The sequence below is a fragment of the Pleurodeles waltl genome, chromosome 11 (genome assembly GCF_031143425.1).
Source record: "Pleurodeles waltl isolate 20211129_DDA chromosome 11, aPleWal1.hap1.20221129, whole genome shotgun sequence".
Taxonomy (NCBI): domain Eukaryota; kingdom Metazoa; phylum Chordata; class Amphibia; order Caudata; family Salamandridae; genus Pleurodeles; species Pleurodeles waltl.
The window spans coordinates 877,505,774-877,529,208 of record NC_090450.1 but is presented as its reverse complement, the minus strand read 5'-3'; the positions used below and the strand labels follow the sequence as shown (position 1 = coordinate 877,529,208).

At 44.9% G+C, this 23,435-nt stretch overlaps 1 protein-coding gene across 9 annotated transcripts in view; it reads left to right on the top strand.

Moving 5' to 3' along the window:
- The window catches only part of UBE3B (ubiquitin protein ligase E3B), a 342,871-nt gene that overhangs the window by 84,661 nt on the left and 234,775 nt on the right, over positions 1-23,435 (top strand). For all 9 annotated transcript variants that reach the window (XM_069214750.1, XM_069214746.1, XM_069214747.1 and 6 more), the window contains 2 exons: positions 794-971; positions 15,476-15,645. In XM_069214750.1, coding sequence (XP_069070851.1) covers positions 794-971; positions 15,476-15,645 — 348 coding nt within the window. The remainder of the gene's footprint in view (positions 1-793; positions 972-15,475; positions 15,646-23,435) is intronic.

Below are 23,435 nucleotides of genomic sequence, written 5' to 3'. Positions count from 1 at the left end.
GTTCTGAAGCCAGGGTAATCTCCCCTTTTCTGAAGCTCTCACCACCCATTCTTGAGGTACATACTTAAGGCACTTACACCTACCTGAAATTATTGGTGGGAAAACTCCCACATACAAGGTTGTTGGTCCAATAGTATTGTGAGTACCTGCTAACTTATTATGGTGTTTCATAGGTGTGTTGCTACTCGGAAGATGACTGAACAAGGACAGAGAACTCTGGAGTAAACAGGGCCCCCAAATCATATCCAAAAGGAAGGTTGTTAGGGCAAATCTGCCAAATCTCTTCCATCTGAGATCATAACACAACTCCAGTGCTGCAGCCGCTCTATTCTGTTTTTCCCAAGGTCTGTTTTGTTGAACTAGTCAACCCAAAAGTATTCAAGACTTTCAAAGGCTGTTTACCATAACTACATTGAGAAGTGTCTTTAAATGTTATAGGGGACTGTCATGCAGATGATGGACAACTGATCACATTTTGAGAGACAACTTCTCAAACATAGAGGGAAAGGCATGCTTCTTACAGAGTCTGTTTTGTATAGTTTTTGTTGACTTTGTCCTTGATCTTGGAAGATATTTTGTAATTCTTCTATCGTTCTGTGGACTGTGTTTGTGTTTTCTGTTGTAATGTATTCCTTGAATTTCTGTATCTTTGTGGGTAATGTACAAGAGGACAGAAATGTCCTTATTTCTACTTGTACCTTCATGCTTTGAAACTTAAAACAGACAGATTGATTTTGAAATTTAGACAGATATCACCTTTCTAATTTTTCTTTGGTGGTCTTCTTCTGTGTAGGTAATCTAATTGATTTGGGCAACATGACAGAAAAAGCACTAGAAGAAGAAACAAATATTTTTGTGAGTGTGCTTATTCATATGCTTTGCTACTGCCAGAAGTACGTTTCCCAGAAAAAATCCAATCTTACCCACTGGCATCCTGTGCTTGGATGGTTCTCACAGACTGTTGATTATGGGTAAGTAGATATTCAGTTGAAGACATCTACAAGATATTGTCTACATATTGTGTGTTCTTCAAGTATCAAACATCGTGGGCCCTGTCGTTTAAGGTAAAATTACATCAGTGTTCACTGTAATGCTTTCTACCTTGGCACCCCAGAACCTAATATAAAGTAGCAACAGTGTGGGGAAACTGGGCTGATTGCAGAAGCCCCCTCACCGTTTGCTCCCATTTTTAGCTGATACTGGAATTTTCTGACTCTGACTGTGCCCTGGGCACAGCTAACCAGTCCCAGGGCCAGTGCTCTGGTTAAAATGATATATACAAATTAGGCATAATTATAATTGGCTCTGACAATCTACCTATAAGTCCCTAGTATAGGCAGGGCATGTAGGTTTAGGGACCCCGGGGTAAGTAGGACACCCCTCGGTGCACTGCTGTGGTCCCTGGTGTCATTGTAAAAGCAGGTATGCCTTGCTGGCTGCTTTTAATTTAAAATTAACCCCAAATTCTACTTTGGAATTAAAAGTGCTTCCAAAGTCACAAACTACCTTATTTTTGCATAAGTCACCCCTGAGGTCTGCACTAGGTGCCCCTAGTTTTGGGTGCAGTGTATATATAAACAGGGCCTTAATAAAAGGTGTTTTACAAGCCCTGTTGAGGGAAAAGCAGCCAAATTTGTTTATCCGCATTGTAGTTAACAGACTGGCTAACATTGGAAGGCTTTATTTTAAAATAATAAAGTCTTATTTCCAATAGAGATTAGCTAAATATATCAAGTTTGGTACCAAATGAAATGTTATAATTAATCCAACAACTTGTCAATGTTGAATTTAATATAACTAGCACAGGGAAAGAGTTTTAGAACTCTTTCTGAAAGTTACTAAATTTAGCCCTGTAGTGCGCTTTCCTGACTGGTCAGCCTCTGGCAGCCTGAGACAGGCTACCTTAATGAGTTGTGAAGTGGCCTGGGCTGAGACAAAGGAAGCATCTGGTGGGTGGAGAACTGCTGCAGCAGATGGCAAAGCAGGATGGGGGAAGTGTAGCCAAACTGGTCTTCAAAGGAGGAAAAGCTGCTTGGGACAGAAACTGGACCTCCCCCATTTCCTACTTCTCCAGATCAATGGGAGCCCCACTGATTAGATTAGGAGAGGGACTGGAAGGGGTGTGTTAAGAGAGACAAAGCCACACCAGTAGGTGGACTCAGCCAGATCTAACCTCTAAGGATGGATTTTTGCCATATTGGATTTTTAGAGAATGTTTTTTTTGCGATTGATTTGTGCCGCACTCCATAGGAAGTGGTCACCCGGGAGGGTGGTGGCCTGAACCCCATTGGACAGGAGCACCCCACTGCTTCCCACCCCAGGAGCAAGGATAAATATGGCAAAGCTGTCTCACAATTCAGATCCCTGCTGGAAGAAAATACATGAGAAGAAGGGCTGCCCTGTTGAACCCTTAGTCTGCACCTGAAGAACCGCACCAAGAAAAGGACTTTGCCTTGCTTCTGCAACTCCCGGAGTAGAACCCATGTAAGCTACAGGTACAAAGGAGCTAACTAAAGTCCCCTGCATCAAATCCTGCAAGAAGAGCCCAGCCGACCAGCGTCAAGTTGCCATTTGAGGATTCTGACCAGGTGCCTTCTGGCAATTGTAATCCGAACTCCCAAGGAGCAACACAGAGCTTCTAGATCCTCGGATCAAGTTTGTGGACACTTCAAGGACCAGAAAAAGACCTCTGGAAGAAGATCCAGAAGTTTGAAGATGTTTGGAGTAACTGTTTAATGAAAAAAAAACTCCATAATTTGAAGAGGTGCATTGTGGGAGTTGTAGTCCCAGGCTCCAAAAGGCAAACCAGAGTATTTGGATCCTTGGCTGGTGCTGTGGACCACTTTCTTGAACCAAGAAACACTTCTGAAAGTAAGTTTAACAGTGTTACATTGTGGGTAGCCTAAACTCTGGACTTTGTCCCTGTCCAGTGCGACCTTTTTTTTTAACCCTTTGAGCGCTATTTGCTTTCAAGCGCTTGTTTTACTTTTAGTACCTAAAAATTCATATCTCTGGTTCCCTACATGGGATTTTCGTCATTTTGGTGTCATTTTAAAGAGACAAATATTTCCTATTTTTATAAATTGGTGTCGGATTTTGTGTGTTGTGGTTTACTTATTTACTGTTTTGTTAATATTAAGTGCTTTACACACCTGTCTCCTAAGTTAAGCCTAGCTGCTCGTGGGCCAAGCTACCAAGGGTTGAGCAAGGGTTAATTTATTGAGACCTTGACTGGGCAACTAGGGGATTGTGGCCTATTGCTAAGTGTAGGTACCTACCTGCCCTTACCAATAACCCATTTTCCAACATACAGGTGCTCCCAAACTCTGCAGCTAGAGCAGTGATTAACATCTTTTTGAAAATCATGTTATCAAGTTTAGCTACTCACCCTCCTCCCCTTGTGAATTGGCTTCATTTATAGCAACTCTGAGTTCATGTTATCTCAGAAAATCTGAGATTTGGAAGCCTCTGGCAATGGAACACCTGAGAGCTGGTGTCTGAATGGCTGTGATTTGGGTCATACATAATGATGTGAATGAGTTACTAACGCCTGTGATAAATTCAGTGTTATTGAGCTTAAAGCCTGCTCTGCTATGTTAACATTGTTTCCAAGGTTCCCAGTCTGGCAACGGGGAACGATTTAGCGGTTAAAGTTAAGTATTTTTTTCCTTCCTGACCGTACCTCAACTGGTCTTCCTGCTAGGGTAAGAAAACACCTCTCTACTCCGAGGCCATTGTCCCTGCTGCAGGCGCTGTCTTCAGGCCTCTTAAGTAGAGCATTTGATTGGCAGAGGCTGGTGGGATAATGTAAATTAGTCTCCAGGAGCTTTAGACAGGGAAGTTGGCTTTTAATAAATATTAAAATAAGTGGTTGAATTATAGCTGGCCCCTAACCTGAGTTAAAGACTTAGGCCCTCATTTCAACCTTGGCGGTCGGTCGAGGCCGACCACCAAGGCTGAACCGCCAGTCGGCCGCCCATGCGGCCGGAAACCCGCTGGGCGCATTTGGACATCCCCGCTGGGCCGGCGGGGATGTCGACCGTGACATTGCAGCCGGCTCCTAATGGAGCTGGCGGCAATTTGGTGGTGGGTTGCGCTTTTCACTGTCTGCCAGGCAGACAGTGAAAATAGCGACGGGTCTGTGCCTGGGGACCCCTGCACTGCCCATGCCAAGTGCATGGGCAGTGCAGAGGCTCCCGGGGGCCCGCGACTCCCCTTACCACCAGCCTTTCCATGGCGGTGTCTACTGCCATGGACAGGCTGGCGGTAAGGGGAGTCAAAATCCCCAGAAGATTCTGGCCGCCTGGACATCCATGCTGGTAAACCGCCGGTCCCGGCGGTATGACCGCAGTACTGCCGTGGTCATAATATGGCAAATTGTACCGCCAGCCTGTTGATGGTACGAACGCCACTTTAACCCTGGCGGTCGGTGACCGCCAGGGTTGTAATGAGGCCCTTAATATTTTAATCTACATTCTAGTTTCTCCTAGGACAGCTAGAACCTTCCATAGTAAGAATAGCTTTTGGGGCCTTCTCATTATAAGTACATTTTAACATTAAAGCTCAACATGCCCCACTTTTTAACACCGTACCATACACCCCACCCTTCCTTGTGGGCTACAATCCTACATGGGGTGACTAATATTTAAAAGGAAGGATTTTCTTTCCCCTGTCAGAAGGGTTATTTTGATAAGTTGGAGTACAAGTCCATGTTTTCCTTGTCACAATAGTGAATGGCACAATAAGTGCTGCACTCCAGACATGGCATTTAACTTTCTAAGCCATAGGTGTGTTTCATCATCATGCACTATGACTTATAAGAAAGTTAAATACACCAGTCAGGGATTAGCTATTTTCTACATGTTGTAGAGGTCTGAGCACATACACTGGGCACTGGACAGCGGTGCCCCAGTGTGGAGAGTCTACAAACAAGCACTGCAATCCAGCCGGAAACAGGCATGATCACGCAAAAAGGGGCGTTTTCTCAACTAAAGAATCTAATTCCAGTAGGATCAACATCTTTGGCTTCCACCAATCCAGGACCCGCTTCGGGACCCTCTATGCCACAAGAACTGGTGTTGAGGCATCAGGCTTCTAAGGCCATTCCACACAATGAGAATGGATCCTGCAACATTCCTAAACACCATGACTGACCTATTTAGACAGTCCATGGTCCCCATGGAAGGCTTAAGAGGCCCCATGGGACCTTTAGCATTTGGAGGGCTTGCCATCAGTGCTGTTTGCCCCCTTCTTGCCCTTGCCTTCCGGACTGATTCCTCCATCAGCACTGGTGCTGATTCCAGCTACAATGCCGACATCAGCTCCTCCTTTGGCTTCGGCTCCAGGACCTACCTCACCGACCCCAGGACCATCAGACCTACTGCCCTCAGGTTTCTCGCTGATAAGATCTTGCAAAGAGGCTCAAAGGGTGTTGGAAGAGGAACAGTATAGAAGACAGTCTTCCAATAAGGACACAAGCCGCACCATTTTTGGAACTAATTCTGATTCTTTGAAGAGCCATACAGAGGAGGTCCAATATGTCCCTGCCAGAGACCCTGATTTTGATACTCAAGCGAAGGCTAGTGGCATTGATACCTCACATGAGTCTGATTCCTCTTTAACAGTGCTTTTGTTGACTGTATTTTGGCAGCCTGGGAAAAAACTTACTACCTCCACGGTGGTCAACAGGACTGAAGCAAGACTGTATCCGCATACATCTGGCTTATCTCCTCTTCTCAATTCTCATCTTTCGTCAGAGAGTTTCGTGATTCAGGCCTAATGCTCTTTAAGGCAGACTTCTGGTGTAACAGCCCCTGCTGGTAGGGAATCAAAGAAATTGGGACTTTGTCAAAAAATATTTTCTTCTGGAAATCTGGAATCAAAATCAATGAATGTATCCTGCCAACTGGAATGGTACGCACACAACATGGCCAACGTAGTGATACCTAATCTGCCAGAGCTTTGGCAGCCACACTTTAAAGAACGTCTGAAAGATGGCAAACAATTTAGTCCTGACTGGATACTACAGGCTCTATTGGAAGATCCATGGGCACCTATGTTGTCATCTGCCACTGGATGTGGATCTACACTTCTGGGTTCTCGTCATATGTCCAATACACCCTGACCCACTTACATTTGAAGGATCAAAGCGTTTTGGCAACAAAGTGAATTCATCCCTTGAGAGATTCAAGGAGAGTAGGGCAATGTGAGATGCCTCACTTTGCAGCTTCCTGAGTGAGACTACAAGCAGTTTTGGGGATTTATTAGAGGCTCAAGAGCCACAGAATCCTTTCCATACTCAGGAGTGAGGCCATGGAAAACGGAATGTACGTACAACCTCTAGCTTCAACTTCCACTTCCTCCTCCTCTGCCCCTCCTCATGGCTGGTTTCCTTCTTTCTGGAGTGCTGGAATGCCATTACGGCAGAGTAGTGAGTATTTAAATTGCATAAGGTTATACTGTACCCTGCCAACAGACCGTGCCCCATATTCAGCCTTTCTCCTCCAGTCAGATGGAAATACATCTTTGCATCTTGCAACAAGAAGTAGTGCCCTCTTGCAGAAAGAAGTGGTGGAGCTAGTACTAGGGCAGGAAATTGGGCAGTGAGGCTTGCGGGTATCCAGGAAGGAAGTCTACATCCAATCCTAGGTCTCAGGGCCTTGAACGTCTTCCTTCACAAGGTGCAAAATTCAAGATTCTACCCTTAGCTCAGGAGCTTTTGGCACTTTAAGCAGGTGACTTGATTGTGTCTGAGGACTTTCAGTACACACATTTCTTTATACCATTTGCAAGGAGTTACCTGCAATTTGTAACGGGCTCTACTTACTGTCAGTTTGCTGTTCTCCTGCTCAGTATGACATCAACATCTCAAGTCTTTACAAAGGTGATGACAAGCGTCACAGCTCATCTCAGAAGTTTGAGAATCCCATTACATCAGTACCTGGATATTGAAAGCAAAGTCAACAGGGTTGGTGTCTCGTTACCCGAAGTTGACAGCAGCACTGCTGTTTGAACTGGGCATTTTCATTAGTGTGCCCAAATCACACCTGGAACCCTCTCTGCAGCTCTTGTTCATAGGGGCAGTACTGGATAGAACTTTATTTTGAGGCTTCTCCGTACTTGGTGGACCCAGGACATTCAAAATGTGATTCTAATGTTTCAGGAAGGTGCTTGGATTCAAATTCAGATGATTTATGCCTCCAAGTTCTGGTGGCTTCTTGCATCTTCCTGGTCATGCATCCACACTGGCACATTATGGTCCTCCATTGGTGCCTCCGAAGGCAGTGATTCCAGCACAGGGCTGATCTATCAGACATCATTTTGGTGTCCTCGGTTGTTGCAGCAGATTTAATGTGATGGGTTGTGGAAGTTAACCTTATTTTAGGGATCCCCTTTCAAACCCCTTCAGTTGTGGCCACAATGATAACACATGCCTCCAGTGTTTGGGTGAGCTGCTCAACTGGAGCTCAGTTGGAAGAGCAGCATCCTCCCATCAGTCTGCTCAATCGGAGGGCAATTTGGCTGGTGCTCATCGAAAGATGGGACAGGTTTGTCACTTGGTGTCCTGTTAATAATGTGGATCCCTTGAAGGTCCATTTGGCTGACATACTCCGTTGGCCTCATCGCTAGCTCTGCACTGCTGTGCTGTGGGGACTATCAATGGATACCTAGCAGCCTTTGTCAGTCATCTGTGTTTAGCACCCATTGTTTTGTGCTTTCTGAAAGTTCTGACAAAAATGCTCCACATTCTGTTTGTCATGTCTCAATGGGATCTTAATTTGAGTTTAACTAGTTTGATGCTGGCTCCTTTTCAGCTTCTTCACAGTTACCATTTGAACCTTTTAACTAATATAATTGTTTTTTAGGTGCCATAACTTCAGCAAGACAGGTCAGCAAATTGCAAGCATTGCGTTCCTGTCCTGCATTCACTTGCTTTTTCTCTGATTAATTAGTCCTTCAAACTTGAGCTGCTCTCCTATCCAAGATAGTGATCCTGTTCTACCTGGGCCAGTCTTTCATCCTTCCTTCCTTTTATCCTCCTTCACATCTCCAATAGGGGTAGGAGAGTTTACACAGGCTTGACCCAAGAAGGGCAGTCAGTTTTTACATTGACCACCAAGGAATTCAGAATGGATAGCCAACTCTTCGTAGAGTATGCAGGCAACAGCAGAGTAAAAACTGTACAGAAGAGAGCCCTATCTAGGTGGATCATTCTGTGCATTAAGATGTGTTAAGCTATGGCCATTAAGGATCCTCCAGACGATAATACAGCTTTTTCCACTAAGGCCAATTCATCTTCGGCGGGATTGGCCAGGGGAATTTCTATGACTGAAATCTGCATAGTGGCAACATGGGCATCCCTTCATACTTTTGAAATGCGCTACTGCTTGGATTCCAAGTGTTTTGCCCAATCTGTCCTCCAGAACTTCCCTGTTAAAATCCTGCCTCCAAGTGATAAAGAGCAGTGGTTCCCAACCTGTGGTTTGGGACCCATGGGGGGTCCGCAAAGCATCCTTAAGGGGACCGTGACTGCTTAGAAAATAGACTAATGTTAACAGCTTAATAAAGTGTATATAAATAAAGTGGCTACATGTACAAATGAACATTTCAAAACATACTGTAAATGTCAAGGAATTTTAAATTGGAGGCTAAAAATTCAATTAGTATCCTCAGATTGATTTGTGGGAGCAGTGCAGGTGCATCAAACAGAAGTATGGATGACGTGTGGCTAAAATTGAATTTAGAAAAGCTCCAACCGTTCTATTACATTTTTTTATTTATTTTTTAAAATATATTTGTTTGCAAATTAAATAAAATGTTTTGTCATTTATGTATGTGTTTGGTGGAATCCTTGTTTCTGTATTTTTGTGTATTGTTTTGTGGTTCAAATCATCGACAATGTTTTGGCCTGGGTCCCCTGATACCAGTAATGACTGATGAGGGGGGAGGGAGGGAGGGAGGGAAGGTCTCCCTGGTTTCCAATAATGATTCAGTAGCGGTCCCCAGGTTCCAGTACTGATAAATTGGAGGTCCAAGGTCAAAAAGGTTATGAAACACTGCTATAGAGTGTATAAAAGGTGAGGAATCTGTGGGTATAGATATCCATCAGGAGAAGACGTTACTTTCGGTAACAGTCTTTCTAGTAGATTCTCTGTCTGAAGATTCGTCACCCGTCCCACTCTCCTCCTCATCTTGAAGGATTGTCATAAGCCATTTCATAAGGCCCTGATGTTCTTGTTCTGCACTGTCATCTTAAAAAAAGTTTATGATTATTTGTTTCATTTTATATTGTATACATGAAGTTAAATTCTAATGAAGTGTTGATTTATAATTTGTGATTTGTTTTCACTAATATGGTTTATGAAAAATACTCCGTGTGCTTTTGTTGTTGTGTAAATACTTTGTTCGATGGCACCTGTTGCTGCAGATACACATGTTGTGCATAGTCCGCCATCTGGTGTTGGGTCGGAGTGTTACAAGTTGTTTTTCTTCGAAGAAGTCTTTCGAGTCACGAGACCGAGGGACTCCTCCTCTTTGCTTCCATTGCGCATGGGCGTCGGCTCCATCTTAGATTGGTTTTTTTCCGCCCTTGGGTTCGGACGTGTTCCTTTTCGCTCCGGGTTTCGGGACGGAAAGATAGTCAAAACTTCGAAAAATTACGTCGGTATTGTTTCGCTCGGGATCGGGATAGTTAGAATCGACACCGAATCGTGAAGAGCTCCGGTAGCCCTCCGGGGTAATTTCGATCCCCCGTCGGGGCCTGGTCGGCCCGACCGCGTGTAACATCGACACCGATGGAACGGACCCCGTTCCGATTCTGTCCTAAATGCCACAATAAATATCCATATACGGACCAACATTTGGTCTGTAACTTGTGCCGGTCACCCGAGCACAAAGAAGAAACTTGTGAGGCCTGTCGTGCGTTCCGGTCCCGAAAAACACTCCGAGACCGTCGAGCCAGAAGACTACAGATGGCGTCCACGCCGACAGAACACCGAGAGTTCGAGGAACAAGGAGAAGAGGAGGAAGCCTTCTCCATCCATGAAACGGACTCAGATGAATTCGACATCGACGAAACTGTGAGTAAGACGTCGAAAAGCACACAGCACAAGAAAATAGACAAGGCCCAGGGGACGCCACTGCCAACTGGCCATGGCTCAACCCATAAAGGTGACGTCTATCGGCACCGAAAAAGGCCGAACCGGTGCCCAGATCGTCCGACTCGGGTCGAGACACAGGCACGCAACATTCTCGGGACCGAGAAAGTGTTGCCGAAAAAGATCGACGCCGAGAAGGCGGAGCCGACGCTGCTCGACGCAGAGACAGCGGCACCGAGGATGATCGACGCCGAGAAGGCTCGACTCTGAAAAAGAAGAGATTCGCCTCGGAGCCGAAAACAAAAAAGGACACAGTTTCGATGCCAAAACAATCAGCAACCGAAACCACTACCGGCTCATATTCAGAGGAACATTCATTGTCCTCTCAAATGCGTAAACACAGGTTTGAAGAGGAGCTACAGACTACTGATGTAGACCATACACAAAAAAGGATCTTCATCCAGAGTGGAACGGGGAAAATTAGCACTCTTCCACCAATCAAGAGAAAGAGGAGACTAGAGTTCCAAACTGAACAACTAACACCACAAACAAAGGTGGCAAAGAAAGCAACTCCGCCACCCTCTCCTCCACCTGTAACTCAAATATCACCGGCACAAACTCCGTCACATTCACCGGCTCACACCACCATGAGCCAAGATGACCAAGATGCTTGGGACCTATGCGACGTACCAGTGTCAGACAATAGCCCAGAGTCATACCCTACCAAGCCATCACCACCCGAGGACAGCACAGCATATGCGCAGGTGGTAGCTAGGGCAGCAGAATTCCACAACGTGTCACTACACACAGAACCTGTCGAGGATGACTTCCTTTTTAACACCCTCTCCTCCACCCATAGCAACTACCAAAGCCTGCCTATGCTTCCGGGAATGCTAAGGCACGCGAAGCAAATCTTCAAAGACCCCGTCAAGAGTAGAGCAATCACTCCAAGGGTACAGAAGAAATATAAAGCACCTCCCACAGACCCTGCTTTTATCACCTCTCAACTGCCACCAGACTCAGTCGTGGTAGGAGCAGCTCGCAAACGAGCCAATTCACACACATCGGGCGATGCACCACCCCGGATAAGGAAAGCCGAAAATTCGACGCAGCTGGGAAAAGAGTCGGTGTACAAGCTGCCAGCCAGTGGCGCATCGCCAACTCTCAGGCGCTCCTAGCGCGCTATGACAGAGCCCATTGGGATGAGATGCAGCATCTCATCGAGTATCTACCCAAGGAATTTCGGAAGCGGGCAAAACAAGTGGTTGAGGAGGGACAAAAACATCTCCAATAACCAAATACGCTCCTCTATGGATGCAGCGGACACAGCTGCAAGAACAATAAACACTGCAGTTACCATCAGAAGGCACCCATGGTTGCGCACATCTGGCTTTAAGCCAGAAATACAGCAAGCAGTACTCAATATGCCGTTCAACGAACAACAATTGTTCGGACCAGAGGTTGACACGGCGATTGAGAAGCTGAAAAAGGACACTGACACAGCCAAGGCCATGGGCGCGCTCTACTCCCCGCAGAGCAGAGGCACTTTCGGCACCTTCCGTAAAACAACATTCAGAGGAGGGTTTCGGGGTCAGGCCACACAAGCCAGCACCTCACAATCAACACCGTCTACCTACCAGGGACAGTACCAAAGGGGAGGGTTTCGGGGCCAGTACAGAGGAGGACAATTCCCGAGAAACCAGGGGAAATTTCAAAGCCCCAAAACCCCAACAACCAAACAGTGACTTACAGGTCACTCAACCCCTCCACATAACACCAGTGGGGGGAAGACTAAGTCAGTTTTATCAATCATGGGTGAATATAACAACAGACACTTGGGTCTTAGCAATTATCCAACATGGTTATTGCATAGAATTTCTACAGATCCCTCCAAATATCCCACCCAAAACACAAAAAATGTCAAAACAGCATTTAGACCTCCTAGAAATAGAAGTTCAAGCACTACTGCAAAAAGAAGCAATAGAACTGGTACCATGTACAGAAATAAACACAGGAGTCTATTCACTGTATTTTCTAATACCCAAAAAGGACAAAACACTGAGGCCAATCTTAGATCTCAGAATACTAAACACCTACATCAAATCAGACCACTTTCACATGGTCACGCTACAAGAGGTGTTACCACTGCTAAATCAACAAGACTACATGACAACCTTAGATCTCAAAGATGCGTATTTCCACATACCGATACATCCTTCGCACAGGAAATACCTAAGGTTTGTATTCAAGGGGATACACTATCAATTCAAGGTTTTACTGTTCGGTATAACAACCGCGCCAAGGGTGTTTACCAAATGCCTAGCAGTAGTAGCCGCACACATCAGAAGGCAGCAAATACACGTATTCCCGTACCTAGACGATTGGCTAATCAAGACCAACTCGCTAACAAAGTGTTCACAACACACAGAGTATGTCATACAAACCCTCTACAAACTCGGGTTCTCCCTCAACTACACAAAATCAAACATTGTGCCGTGCAAAATACAGCACTACTTAGGAGCGGTAATCAACACAACAAAAGGATTAGCCACTCCGAGTCCACAAAGGGTTCAAAATTTTCACAAGGTCATACAGGCCATGTACCCAACACAAAAAATACAGGCAAAAGTGGTTTTAAAACTCCTAGGCATGATGTCTTCATGCATAGCCATTGTCCCAAACGCAAGACTGCACATGAGGCCCTTACAACAGTGCCTAGCATCACAATGGTCCCATGCACAGGGTCACCTTCTAGATCTGGTGTTGATAGACCGCCAAACATACCTCTCGCTTCTATGGTGGAACAGTACAAATTTAAACAAAGGACGGCCGTTCCAAGACCCAGTGCCACAATACGTAATAACAACAGATGCTTCCATGACAGGGTGGGGAGCACACCTCGATCACCACAGCATCCAAGGACAATGGGACGTACATCAAACAAAACTGCATATAAATCACCTCGAATTACTAGCAGTATTCCTGGCGCTAAAAGCATTTCAACCCATCATAACCCACAAATACGTTCTTGTCAAAACAGACAACATGACAACAATGTATTACATAAACAAGCAAGGGGGAACACACTCGACACAGCTATGTCTCCTAGCACAAAAGATATGGCAATGGGCAATTCACAACCACATTCGCCTAATAGCACAGTTTATTCCAGGGATCCAAAATCAACTAGCAGACAATCTCTCTCGAGATCACCAACAGGTCCACGAATGGGAGATTCACCCCCAAATCCTAAACACTTACTTCAAAATTTGGGGTACACCGCAAATAGACCTATTTGCCACAAAGGAGAACGCAAAATGCCGAGACTTCGCATCCAGGTACCCACACAGACAGTCTCAAGGCAATGCCCTATGGATGAACTGGTCAGGGATATTTGCATACGCTTTTCCCCCTCTCCCTCTCCTTCCATATTTAGTAAACAAATTGAGTCAAAACAAACTCAAACTCATATTAATAGCACCAACATGGGCAAGACAACCTTGGTACACAACACTACTAGACCTGTCAGTAGTACCACACGTCAAGTTACCCAACAGGCCAGATCTGTTAACACAACACAAACAGCAGATCAGGCATCCAAACCCAGCATCGCTCAATCTAGCAATCTGGCTCCTGAAATCCTAGAATTCGGACATTTAAACCTCACTCAAGAATGTATGGAAGTCATAAAACAAGCTAGAAGGCCATCCACTAGACACTGCTATGCAAGCAAATGGAAAAGGTTTGTTTGCTACTGCCATAATAATCAAGTTCATCCATTACACGCATCCCCAAAAGATGTAGTGGGATACTTACTACACTTGCAAAAGTCAAATCTAGCCTTCTCTTCCATAAAAATACACCTGGCAGCAATATCTGCATATCTGCAGATTACTCATTCAACTTCACTGTTTAGGATACCCGTCATTAAAGCATTTATGGAGGGCCTAAGAAGAATAATACCACCAAGAACACCACCAGTTCCTTCGTGGAACCTTAACATTGTCTTGACAAGACTCATGGGACCACCTTTTGAACCCATGCATTCTTGTGAAATACAATTCTTAACCTGGAAAGTTGCATTTCTCATTGCCATCACATCTCTAAGAAGAGTAAGTGAAATTCAGGCATTTACAATACAAGAACCTTTTATCCAAATACACAAAAATAAGGTTGTACTAAGAACCAATCCTAAATTCCTACCAAAGGTTATTTCACCGTTCCACTTAAATCAAACGGTAGAGTTACCAGTGTTCTTCCCACAGCCAGACTCAGTAGCTGAAAGGGCACTACATACATTAGATGTCAAAAGAGCACTAATGTACTACATCGACAGAACAAAGGAGGTTAGGAAAACAAAGCAACTGTTTATTGCATTTCAAAAACCTCATACAGGAAACCCAATATCAAAACAAGGTATAGCCAGATGGATAGTTAAGTGCATCCAAACCTGCTATCTTAAAGCAAAGAGACAACTGCCCATTACACCAAGGGCACACTCAACCAGGAAAAAAGGCGCTACCATGGCATTCCTAGGAAATATTCCAATGCACGAAATATGTAAGGCAGCCACATGGTCCACGCCTCACACATTTACTAAACACTACTGTGTAGACGTGCTAGCCGCACAACAGGCCACAGTAGGTCAAGCCGTACTGAGAACTTTGTTTCAGACTACTTCCACTCCTACAGGCTGAGTCACCTCTTTTGGGGAGATAACTGCTTACTAGTCTATGCACAACACGTGTATCTGCAGCAACAGATGCCATCGAACTGAAAATGTCACTTACCCAGTGTACATCTGTTCGTGGCATTGGTCGCTGCAGATTCACATGTGCCCACTCGCCTCCCCGGGAGCCTGTAGCCGTCGGAAGTTATCTTCAACATCTGTACATTTGTATATATATATTACTTAACCTTAAGTTGTACATACTTATTCATTCCATTGCATGGGCACTATTACTAACACACACAAATACTACCTCACCCTCTGCGGGGAAAACAATCTAAGATGGCGCCGACGCCCATGCTCAATGGAAGCAAAGAGGAGGAGTCCCTCGGTCTTGTGACTCGAAAGACTTCTTCGAAGAAAAACAACTTGTAACACTCCGACCCAACACCAGATGGCGGACTATGCACAACATGTGAATCTGCAGCGACCAATGCCACGAACAGATGTACACTGGGTAAGTGACATTTTCATTTTTTGTCTTGCACCACTCTGGCTAATGATATATTTGTATACCTATTGTTAGTGTTTTGAAATTTTGTATCCGAGCCAAAAATGCTTGTTCTGAGACCCTAATATTTGTACTCATCAAAATAGCTGCATCTGAAGCACACTTGTGCTGATTCACTTTCTTTACTATCTTTTCCAGTTTAAATGAATCCATGCCTTTGCTGACCAAACAGCTGCAGCACCTATGGGGGGTACATATGATATGTATTTTGTTTAGTGATGTCTTGAGTAAAAAACTTCCAGAAAATCAAGATATGCCGAGCACCTCGACGCGCAACACATCTCCTCACAACAGCATGCCTATGAAGAGTAAGTTTGCTGCAAGAAGCACAAGTTTAATTGTGAGAGACAGCCCGATATTGAAGGGAACCTCATTTTTTCACCCAACTATAGTTATAGTCAATCTTGTTTGCCTTGACACTTAACCTGTTTATAATAGACTCTACTATGAGTTGCCAGTGCAAAATGACTCAGTAATTCTGAGTCAAGCAGGATCTTACCCATTCTGAGGACTTTACCTTCTAACCTCAATTATTTTGTGGAAGATACTGGTTGGAATCATTAATTCTGGTCTGGTTTCTTTCCGCCAAGATAATGTAGAACTCATATTGAGGTCCAGTGTGTCTGAAAATCCAGAAACCTCTCCTGTAGTGGGTGTTTGCCAAGGCAGCTACACCCTTATAAAAAATTTGGACATCAATGTAGAGTTTGTGTCTGATAACAAGATTAAGACTATGGCTACCCTCCCATCATCATTGTCCTTACTGATAATTGAGTACCAATTGGTAATCATCAAGCTACATATTGTTGTGTATTTTCTCCAAATCAGTTTTCAGTAGAACAACACTTCACTTCCATAGCAAAAGCCCATCCTGAGATAAGTTCTAATGCGATGTGTATGTTTCAGGGATGCTAAAACAAGCTACATATTTTATCAAGCTATTTGAGCAATAGTAAACAGATTCTCAAAAAGTAAGAGAAAGGCTCAAAGGACTGTTTCACATGAAGATAATTTATTTTATAGTGGAATTATTATGTTATTTTGTGTTAGTGTTTAGGTTGTTTCTTTCAATCCTTTTGTAAATGAAAGTAGCACAAATTGCCACATGGTCCTTGGGTATAGTTTAAATAAAAGTTGATCAGTCTTTATCTAGACAAAGGACTTCCCTTTTGATACATTGTGATAATTGAAAAAAAATATTTGTAAAATTGTACATGTGGGTTCTGTGTATAGTTACCTGGTGATTCCTGCTGTTCCTGCTAGTTAATAGGTGCTGTGCGACCTTAACCAGATTTTTCCAAACACAGTTTAATACTAATGCAAACAATGGTAGTATCAGGCTACCAAAATTGCTAGAAGGTCTCAGAGCGTCAGCAGCAAGTGTCAGGTACTGAAGATGCAGGGATGGCCTTTGCAAAATTAGTCAAAGGGCATAAGGGCTGTCTCACCCACATTCAGGCTAAGATCAAGGATTTGGTGAACTGCCGGCAGTGTAACAATCTTAGGGCCTTTGACATTCCTGAGTGGAAAGAAGGGAATGATCCTCGACAATTCATTATTCAGTTATTTACAAAGGGTTTCCCAGAGCTGTTGGATTTGGACCTGGACAGACAAATTCAGCATGCCCATCCTTTTCCTCTCCAGCGTAATGCTAACAAATCTGACGAAGCTTACCCTCGGCCGATACTGATATATACTAGTAACTTTATATTACAACAAGCAATATTTCTGAAGGTGCGTACCTCAGCCCCCATCTCAGTTGACTCAGTATCTCTTTTTGTTTGGTAAGACTCTTGTAAGTTAACAATGAACAGACACTAGCAGCTTAGACAGACGATTGATCTACTGAGAGCGGTAGGTGCTCAGGTCTTCCTTCAGTAGCCTGCTAGGTTGAAAATCCTCAGGGAGGGTCATGTCCAGTATTGGAATACTGAGGCTGATTCTGTCAGGGTTCTTAAGAAGTAGCAAGCTTAGAATTGATGTTATAGATGTATTATCTTTTGTATTCTATCGCCATTATTCTTCTCTATTTTGCATCTTTTCCTATGTGACTTTCAGCTTCTTTCTTTATGGCTTTGTTACAGCTTGCTGAGGTATTTAAAACTTTGAATGCATCTAGTACCAGGGTGGCCACAGGGAAGGGGGGCAGGGATAGGTTGTGAGTGCACTGGTTGCTGTCCTAGTGTCCTGACAGCTCAAGGGATGGGGTGATTTTTCCCTGTGGTTGGGGTAGAGTTTTCTGCTTGGATGTATTTGTCACTTATCTTGGCTTCTACTTTGTTATGTCAGCTGGGTTGTCTGGGTATTTGGATGGGTGTTAGGAATAATGAATTACTGTGATCGTATACGCCTCAAATTTACAGATGAGTATCATAATGATATTATAGAGATATTTAGCCCGACAGTAAGGTACATACCTTACCCTTGTTAAAGATAATGTGTCAGAATGTAGCTGGTCTTAACTGTCTATCAAGCAGCAACTGGTTAGTGAAGAGATTTCTGCTTACAACCCACAGATTGTTTGTTTAAGAGAGACCCATTTTGCCTACAAAGATCGGGCTTTCTTAAGGCAGCTTGGGTTTGACTCGGTTATCTGCACCAGTCAATCGACCTCCATATTGGAGGGGTGTTGCCATACTTTGCTCTAGACATTTGGAATATTTGATTCTGAGGAATGCTTCCGACCCTAAGGGTAGGTAGGCAATTGCTCAGATTATGGTCCTCACTAAGAAATTCACTAATGTTATAGTCCAGTGGGGGAAATGTTGATGATCCAGAATTGTTTGATTGACTAAATCTGGAATTATCTGACTAGTCAGGGGACATAGTACTTCTTGGGGACTTTAATTGTATTGTAAGCTATGCAGAAGACACAACTAATCGTGCTGCTCAACCTTTTATTTGCACCACATATGCATTATTCTAGGATTGACATGGCCTTTATTGTCCAGCAGTTGATTCAATTTGTTGTATGGAATTGTGTCCTAAGATTACCTCAGACCACAATCCGCTGTTGTTGACATTGCAGCTACCTGAATCCCAAAAGGAAGAATATGTTTGTTCGATGGCATCTGTCGCTGTAGATACGCATGTTCTGCAATAGCTCGCCATCTGGTGTTGGGCCGGAGTGTTACAAGTTGTTTTTCTTCGAAGAAGTCTTTCGAGTCACGGGACCGAGTGACTCCTCCTTTTGTCTCCATTGCGCATGGGCGTCGACTCCATCTTCGATTGTTTTTTTTCCGCCATCGGGTTCGGACGTGTTCCTGTCGCTCCGAGTTTCGGAACGGAAGATTAGCTAATTTCGGAAGATTTTCGTCGGTATTGTTGCGTTCGGGATCGGCGTACTTAGATTCCACACCGCATCGAAGATCGAAGAGCTCCGGTGCCCTTCGGGGTAGTTTTTCGATCCTCCGTCGGGGCCTGGTCGGCCCCACCGCGTGCTGAAGAACGCCGATGGAACGGACCCCGTTCCGTTTCTGCCCCAAATGCCACAATAAATACCCCTACACAGACCAACACTTAGTCTGCAACCTGTGCCTGTCACCTGAGCACAGCGAAGACACCTGCGAGGCCTGTCGTGCGTTCCGGTCCCGAAAAACACTCCGAGACCGTCGAGCCAGAAGACTGCAGATGGCGTCCGCACCGACAGCCCAACGGGAGTTCGAGGAACAGGAAGAGGAAGGTACCTTCTCGATCCAAGACTCAGACTCCGAAGGATTCGACGATACACAAACCGTGAGTAAGACGTCGAAATCCACTCAGAGGAACATTTACAAGGCCCAGGGGACGCCACTGCCACCAGGCCATGGCTCGACCCATAAATTCGGTGACCGACCGTCGGCACCGAAAAAGGCCCAAACAGTGCCGAGATCGTCCGACTCCGGTCGAGACACCGGCACGCAGCCTTCTCGGGACCGAGAAAGTGCTGGAGACAAGCCTCGACACCGAGATGCCGGTGTGGACACGGCTCGACGCCGAGACAGCGGCACCGAAACAGATCGACGCCGAGAGGTTTCGGCCCCGAAAAAGAAAAAAGTCACCTCGGAGCCGAAAAAACACGCAGACAGGGTTTCGATGCCGAAACAAACTGCAAGCGACCCAGCTTCAGGCTCTTATACAGAAGAGCACTCGCTAACCTCCCAAATGCAAAAGCATAGGTTTGAGGAAGAGCTACAAGCAACTGATGTGGACCATACGCAAAAGCGTATATTCATACAGCAGGGGACAGGGAAAATAAGCACCCTTCCCCCCATTAGGAGAAAGAGAAGGTTGGAGTTCCAGACGGAACAGACACCACAACCAAAAGTGGTGAAAAGAGTTACCCCACCACCCTCTCCTCCGCCCGTGATTAACGTCTCACCAGCACAAACTCCATCACACTCCCCAGCTCACACCACCATGAGCCAGGGTGACCAAGATCAGGACGCATGGGACCTATACGACGCCCCAGTGTCAGATAACAGTCCGGAGGCATACCCTACAAAGCCATCTCCACCAGAAGACAGCACCGCGTATTCTCAAGTGGTGGCTAGAGCAGCACAATTTCACAACGTAAGCCTCCACTCAGAACAGGTCGAGGATGATTTCTTATTCAACACACTCTCCTCCACCCACAGCTCATACCAAAGCCTGCCTATGCTCCCTGGTATGCTACGGCACGCAAAAGACATCTTTAAAGAGCCGGTCAAAAGTAGGGCAATCACACCAAGGGTGGAAAAAAAGTATAAGGCGCCTCCTACAGACCCGGCTTTCATCACTACACAGCTGCCACCAGACTCTGTCGTTGTAGGAGCAGCTAGGAAAAGGGCCAACTCTCACACATCTGGAGATGCACCACCCCCAGATAAAGAAAGCCGCAAGTTCGATGCAGCTGGTAAAAGAGTCGCAGCACAAGCTGCAAACCAGTGGCGCATCGCGAACTCCCAGGCACTACTTGCGCGCTATGACAGAGCCCACTGGGACGAGATGCAACATCTCATTGAACATCTGCCCAAAGACTTACAAAATAGGGCAAAACAAGTGGTTGAGGAGGGACAGACCATCTCCAACAACCAGATACGCTCCTCCATGGACGCTGCAGATACAGCTGCACGGACAATTAATACATCTGTAACTATCAGAAGGCATGCATGGCTCCGAACGTCTGGATTTAAACCAGAGATTCAACAAGCAGTTCTCAATATGCCTTTTAATGAAAAAGAACTGTTCGGTCCAGAAGTGGACACAGCGATTGAGAAACTCAAAAAAGATACGGACACTGCCAAAGCCATGGGCGCACTCTACTCCCCGCAGAGCAGAGGGAATTACAGCACATTCCGTAAAACGCCCTTTCGAGGGGGGTTTCGGGGTCAAAGCACACAAGCCAGCACCTCACAAGCCACACCGTCCAGTTACCAGGGACAGTATAGAGGAGGTTTTCGGGGACAATATAGAGGAGGGCAATTCCCTAGAAATAGAGGAAGATTTCAAAGCCCCAAAACCACTACTACTAAACAGTGACTCACATGTCACTCACCCCCTCCACACAACACCAGTGGGGGGAAGAATAGGTCATTATTACAAAGCATGGGAGGAAATCACTACAGACACTTGGGTTCTAGCAATTATCCAACATGGTTATTGCATAGAATTTCTACAATTCCCTCCAAACATACCACCAAGAGCACAAAATTTAACAACACACCATTCCAATCTCCTGGAGATTGAAGTGCAGGCACTATTGCAAAAGAATGCAATCGAATTAGTGCCAAACACACAAATAAACACAGGAGTTTACTCACTGTACTTTCTGATACCAAAGAAGGACAAAACACTGAGACCAATCCTAGACCTCAGAGTAGTGAACACTTTCATCAAATCAGACCACTTCCACATGGTCACACTACAAGAAGTATTGCCATTGCTAAAACTACACGACTACATGGCAACTTTAGACCTCAAGGATGCTTATTTCCATATACCAATACACCCATCGCACAGGAAATACCTAAGGTTTGTATTCAAAGGAATACATTACCAATTCAAGGTACTGCCTTTCGGATTAACAACCGCACCAAGAGTCTTTACCAAATGTCTAGCGGTAGTCGCTGCACACATAAGAAGGCAGCAAATACATGTGTTCCCATATTTGGACGACTGGCTAATCAAGGCCCATTCGTTCATACAGTGCTCAAATCACACAAATCAGATCATACAAACCCTCTTCAAACTCGGGTTCACCGTCAACTTTACAAAATCCAACATTCTGCCGCGCAAGGTACAACAATACCTAGGAGCCATAATAGACACATCAAAAGGAGTGGCCACTCCAAGTCCACAAAGAATTCTAAATTTCAACACCATCATACAACGCATGTATCCAACACAAAAGATACAAGCAAAGATGGTATTACAACTCCTAGGCATGATGTCTTCATGCATAGCCATTGTCCCAAACGCAAGACTGCACATGAGGCCCTTACAACAATGCCTAGCATCACAGTGGTCTCAAGCACAGGGTCACCTTCTAGGTCTGGTGTTAATAGACCGCCAAACTTACCTCTCGCTTCTGTGGTGGAACAACATAAATTTAAACAAGGGGCGGCCTTTCCAAGACCCAGTGCCACAATACGTAATAACAACAGATGCTTCCATGACAGGGTGGGGAGCACACCTCGATCAACACAGCATACAAGGACAATGGAACGTACATCAAACAAGACTGCATATCAATCACCTAGAACTTCTAGCAGTTTTTCAAGCACTAAAAGCTTTCCAACCAATAATAGTTCACAAATACATTCTCGTCAAAACAGACAACATGACAACAATGTATTATCTAAACAAGCAGGGGGGGACGCACTCCACGCAGTTAAGCCTGCTAGCACAAAAGATTTGGCATTGGGCAATTCACAACCAAATTCGCCTAATAGCACAGTTTATACCAGGGATCCAAAATCAACTCGCAGACAATCTCTCTCGAGATCACCAACAGGTCCACGAATGGGAAATTCACCCCCAAATTCTGAACACTTATTTCAAACTCTGGGGAACACCTCAGATAGACTTGTTTGCGACAAGGGAGAACGCAAAATGCCAAAACTTCGCATCCAGATACCCACACAAACAATCCCAAGGCAATGCCCTATGGATGAACTGGTCAGGGATATTTGCTTACGCTTTTCCTCCTCTCCCTCTCCTTCCTTACCTGGTAAACAAACTCAGTCAAAGCAAACTCAAACTCATATTAATAGCACCAACTTGGGCAAGGCAACCCTGGTACACAACGCTGCTGGACCTATCAGTGGTACCCTGCATCAAATTGCCCAACAGGCCAGATCTGTTGACACAGCACAACCAAAAGATCAGACACCCAGATCCAGCATCGCTGAATCTAGCAATCTGGCTCCTGAAATCCTAGAATTCGGGCACTTACAACTTACCCAAGAATGTATGGAAGTCATAAAACAAGCCAGAAGGCCATCCACCAGGCACTGCTATGCAAGTAAATGGAAGAGGTTTGTTTGCTACTGCCATATTAATCAAATACAACCATTACACACAACTCCAGAACATGTAGTGGGTTACTTGCTTCACTTACAAAAATCTAACCTAGCTTTCTCTTCCATTAAAATACACCTTGCAGCAATATCTGCATACCTGCAGACTACCTATTCAACTTCCCTATATAAGATACCAGTCATTAAAGCATTCATGGAGGGCCTTAGGAGAATTATACCACCAAGAACACTACCTGTTCCTTCATGGAACCTAAATGTTGTCCTAACTAGACTTATGGGTCCACCTTTTGAACCCATGCACTCCTGCGACATACAGTTCCTAACCTGGAAGGTGGCATTTCTTATCGCCATTACTTCCCTAAGAAGAGTAAGCGAGATTCAGGCGTTTACAATACAGGAACCTTTTATACAACTACACAAAAATAAAGTCGTCCTAAGGACCAATCCTAAATTTTTGCCAAAGGTTATTTCACCGTTCCATCTAAATCAAACAGTGGAACTTCCAGTGTTCTTTCCACAGCCAGATACCGTAGCTGAAAGGGCACTACATACATTAGATGTCAAAAGAGCATTGATGTATTACATTGACAGAACAAAAA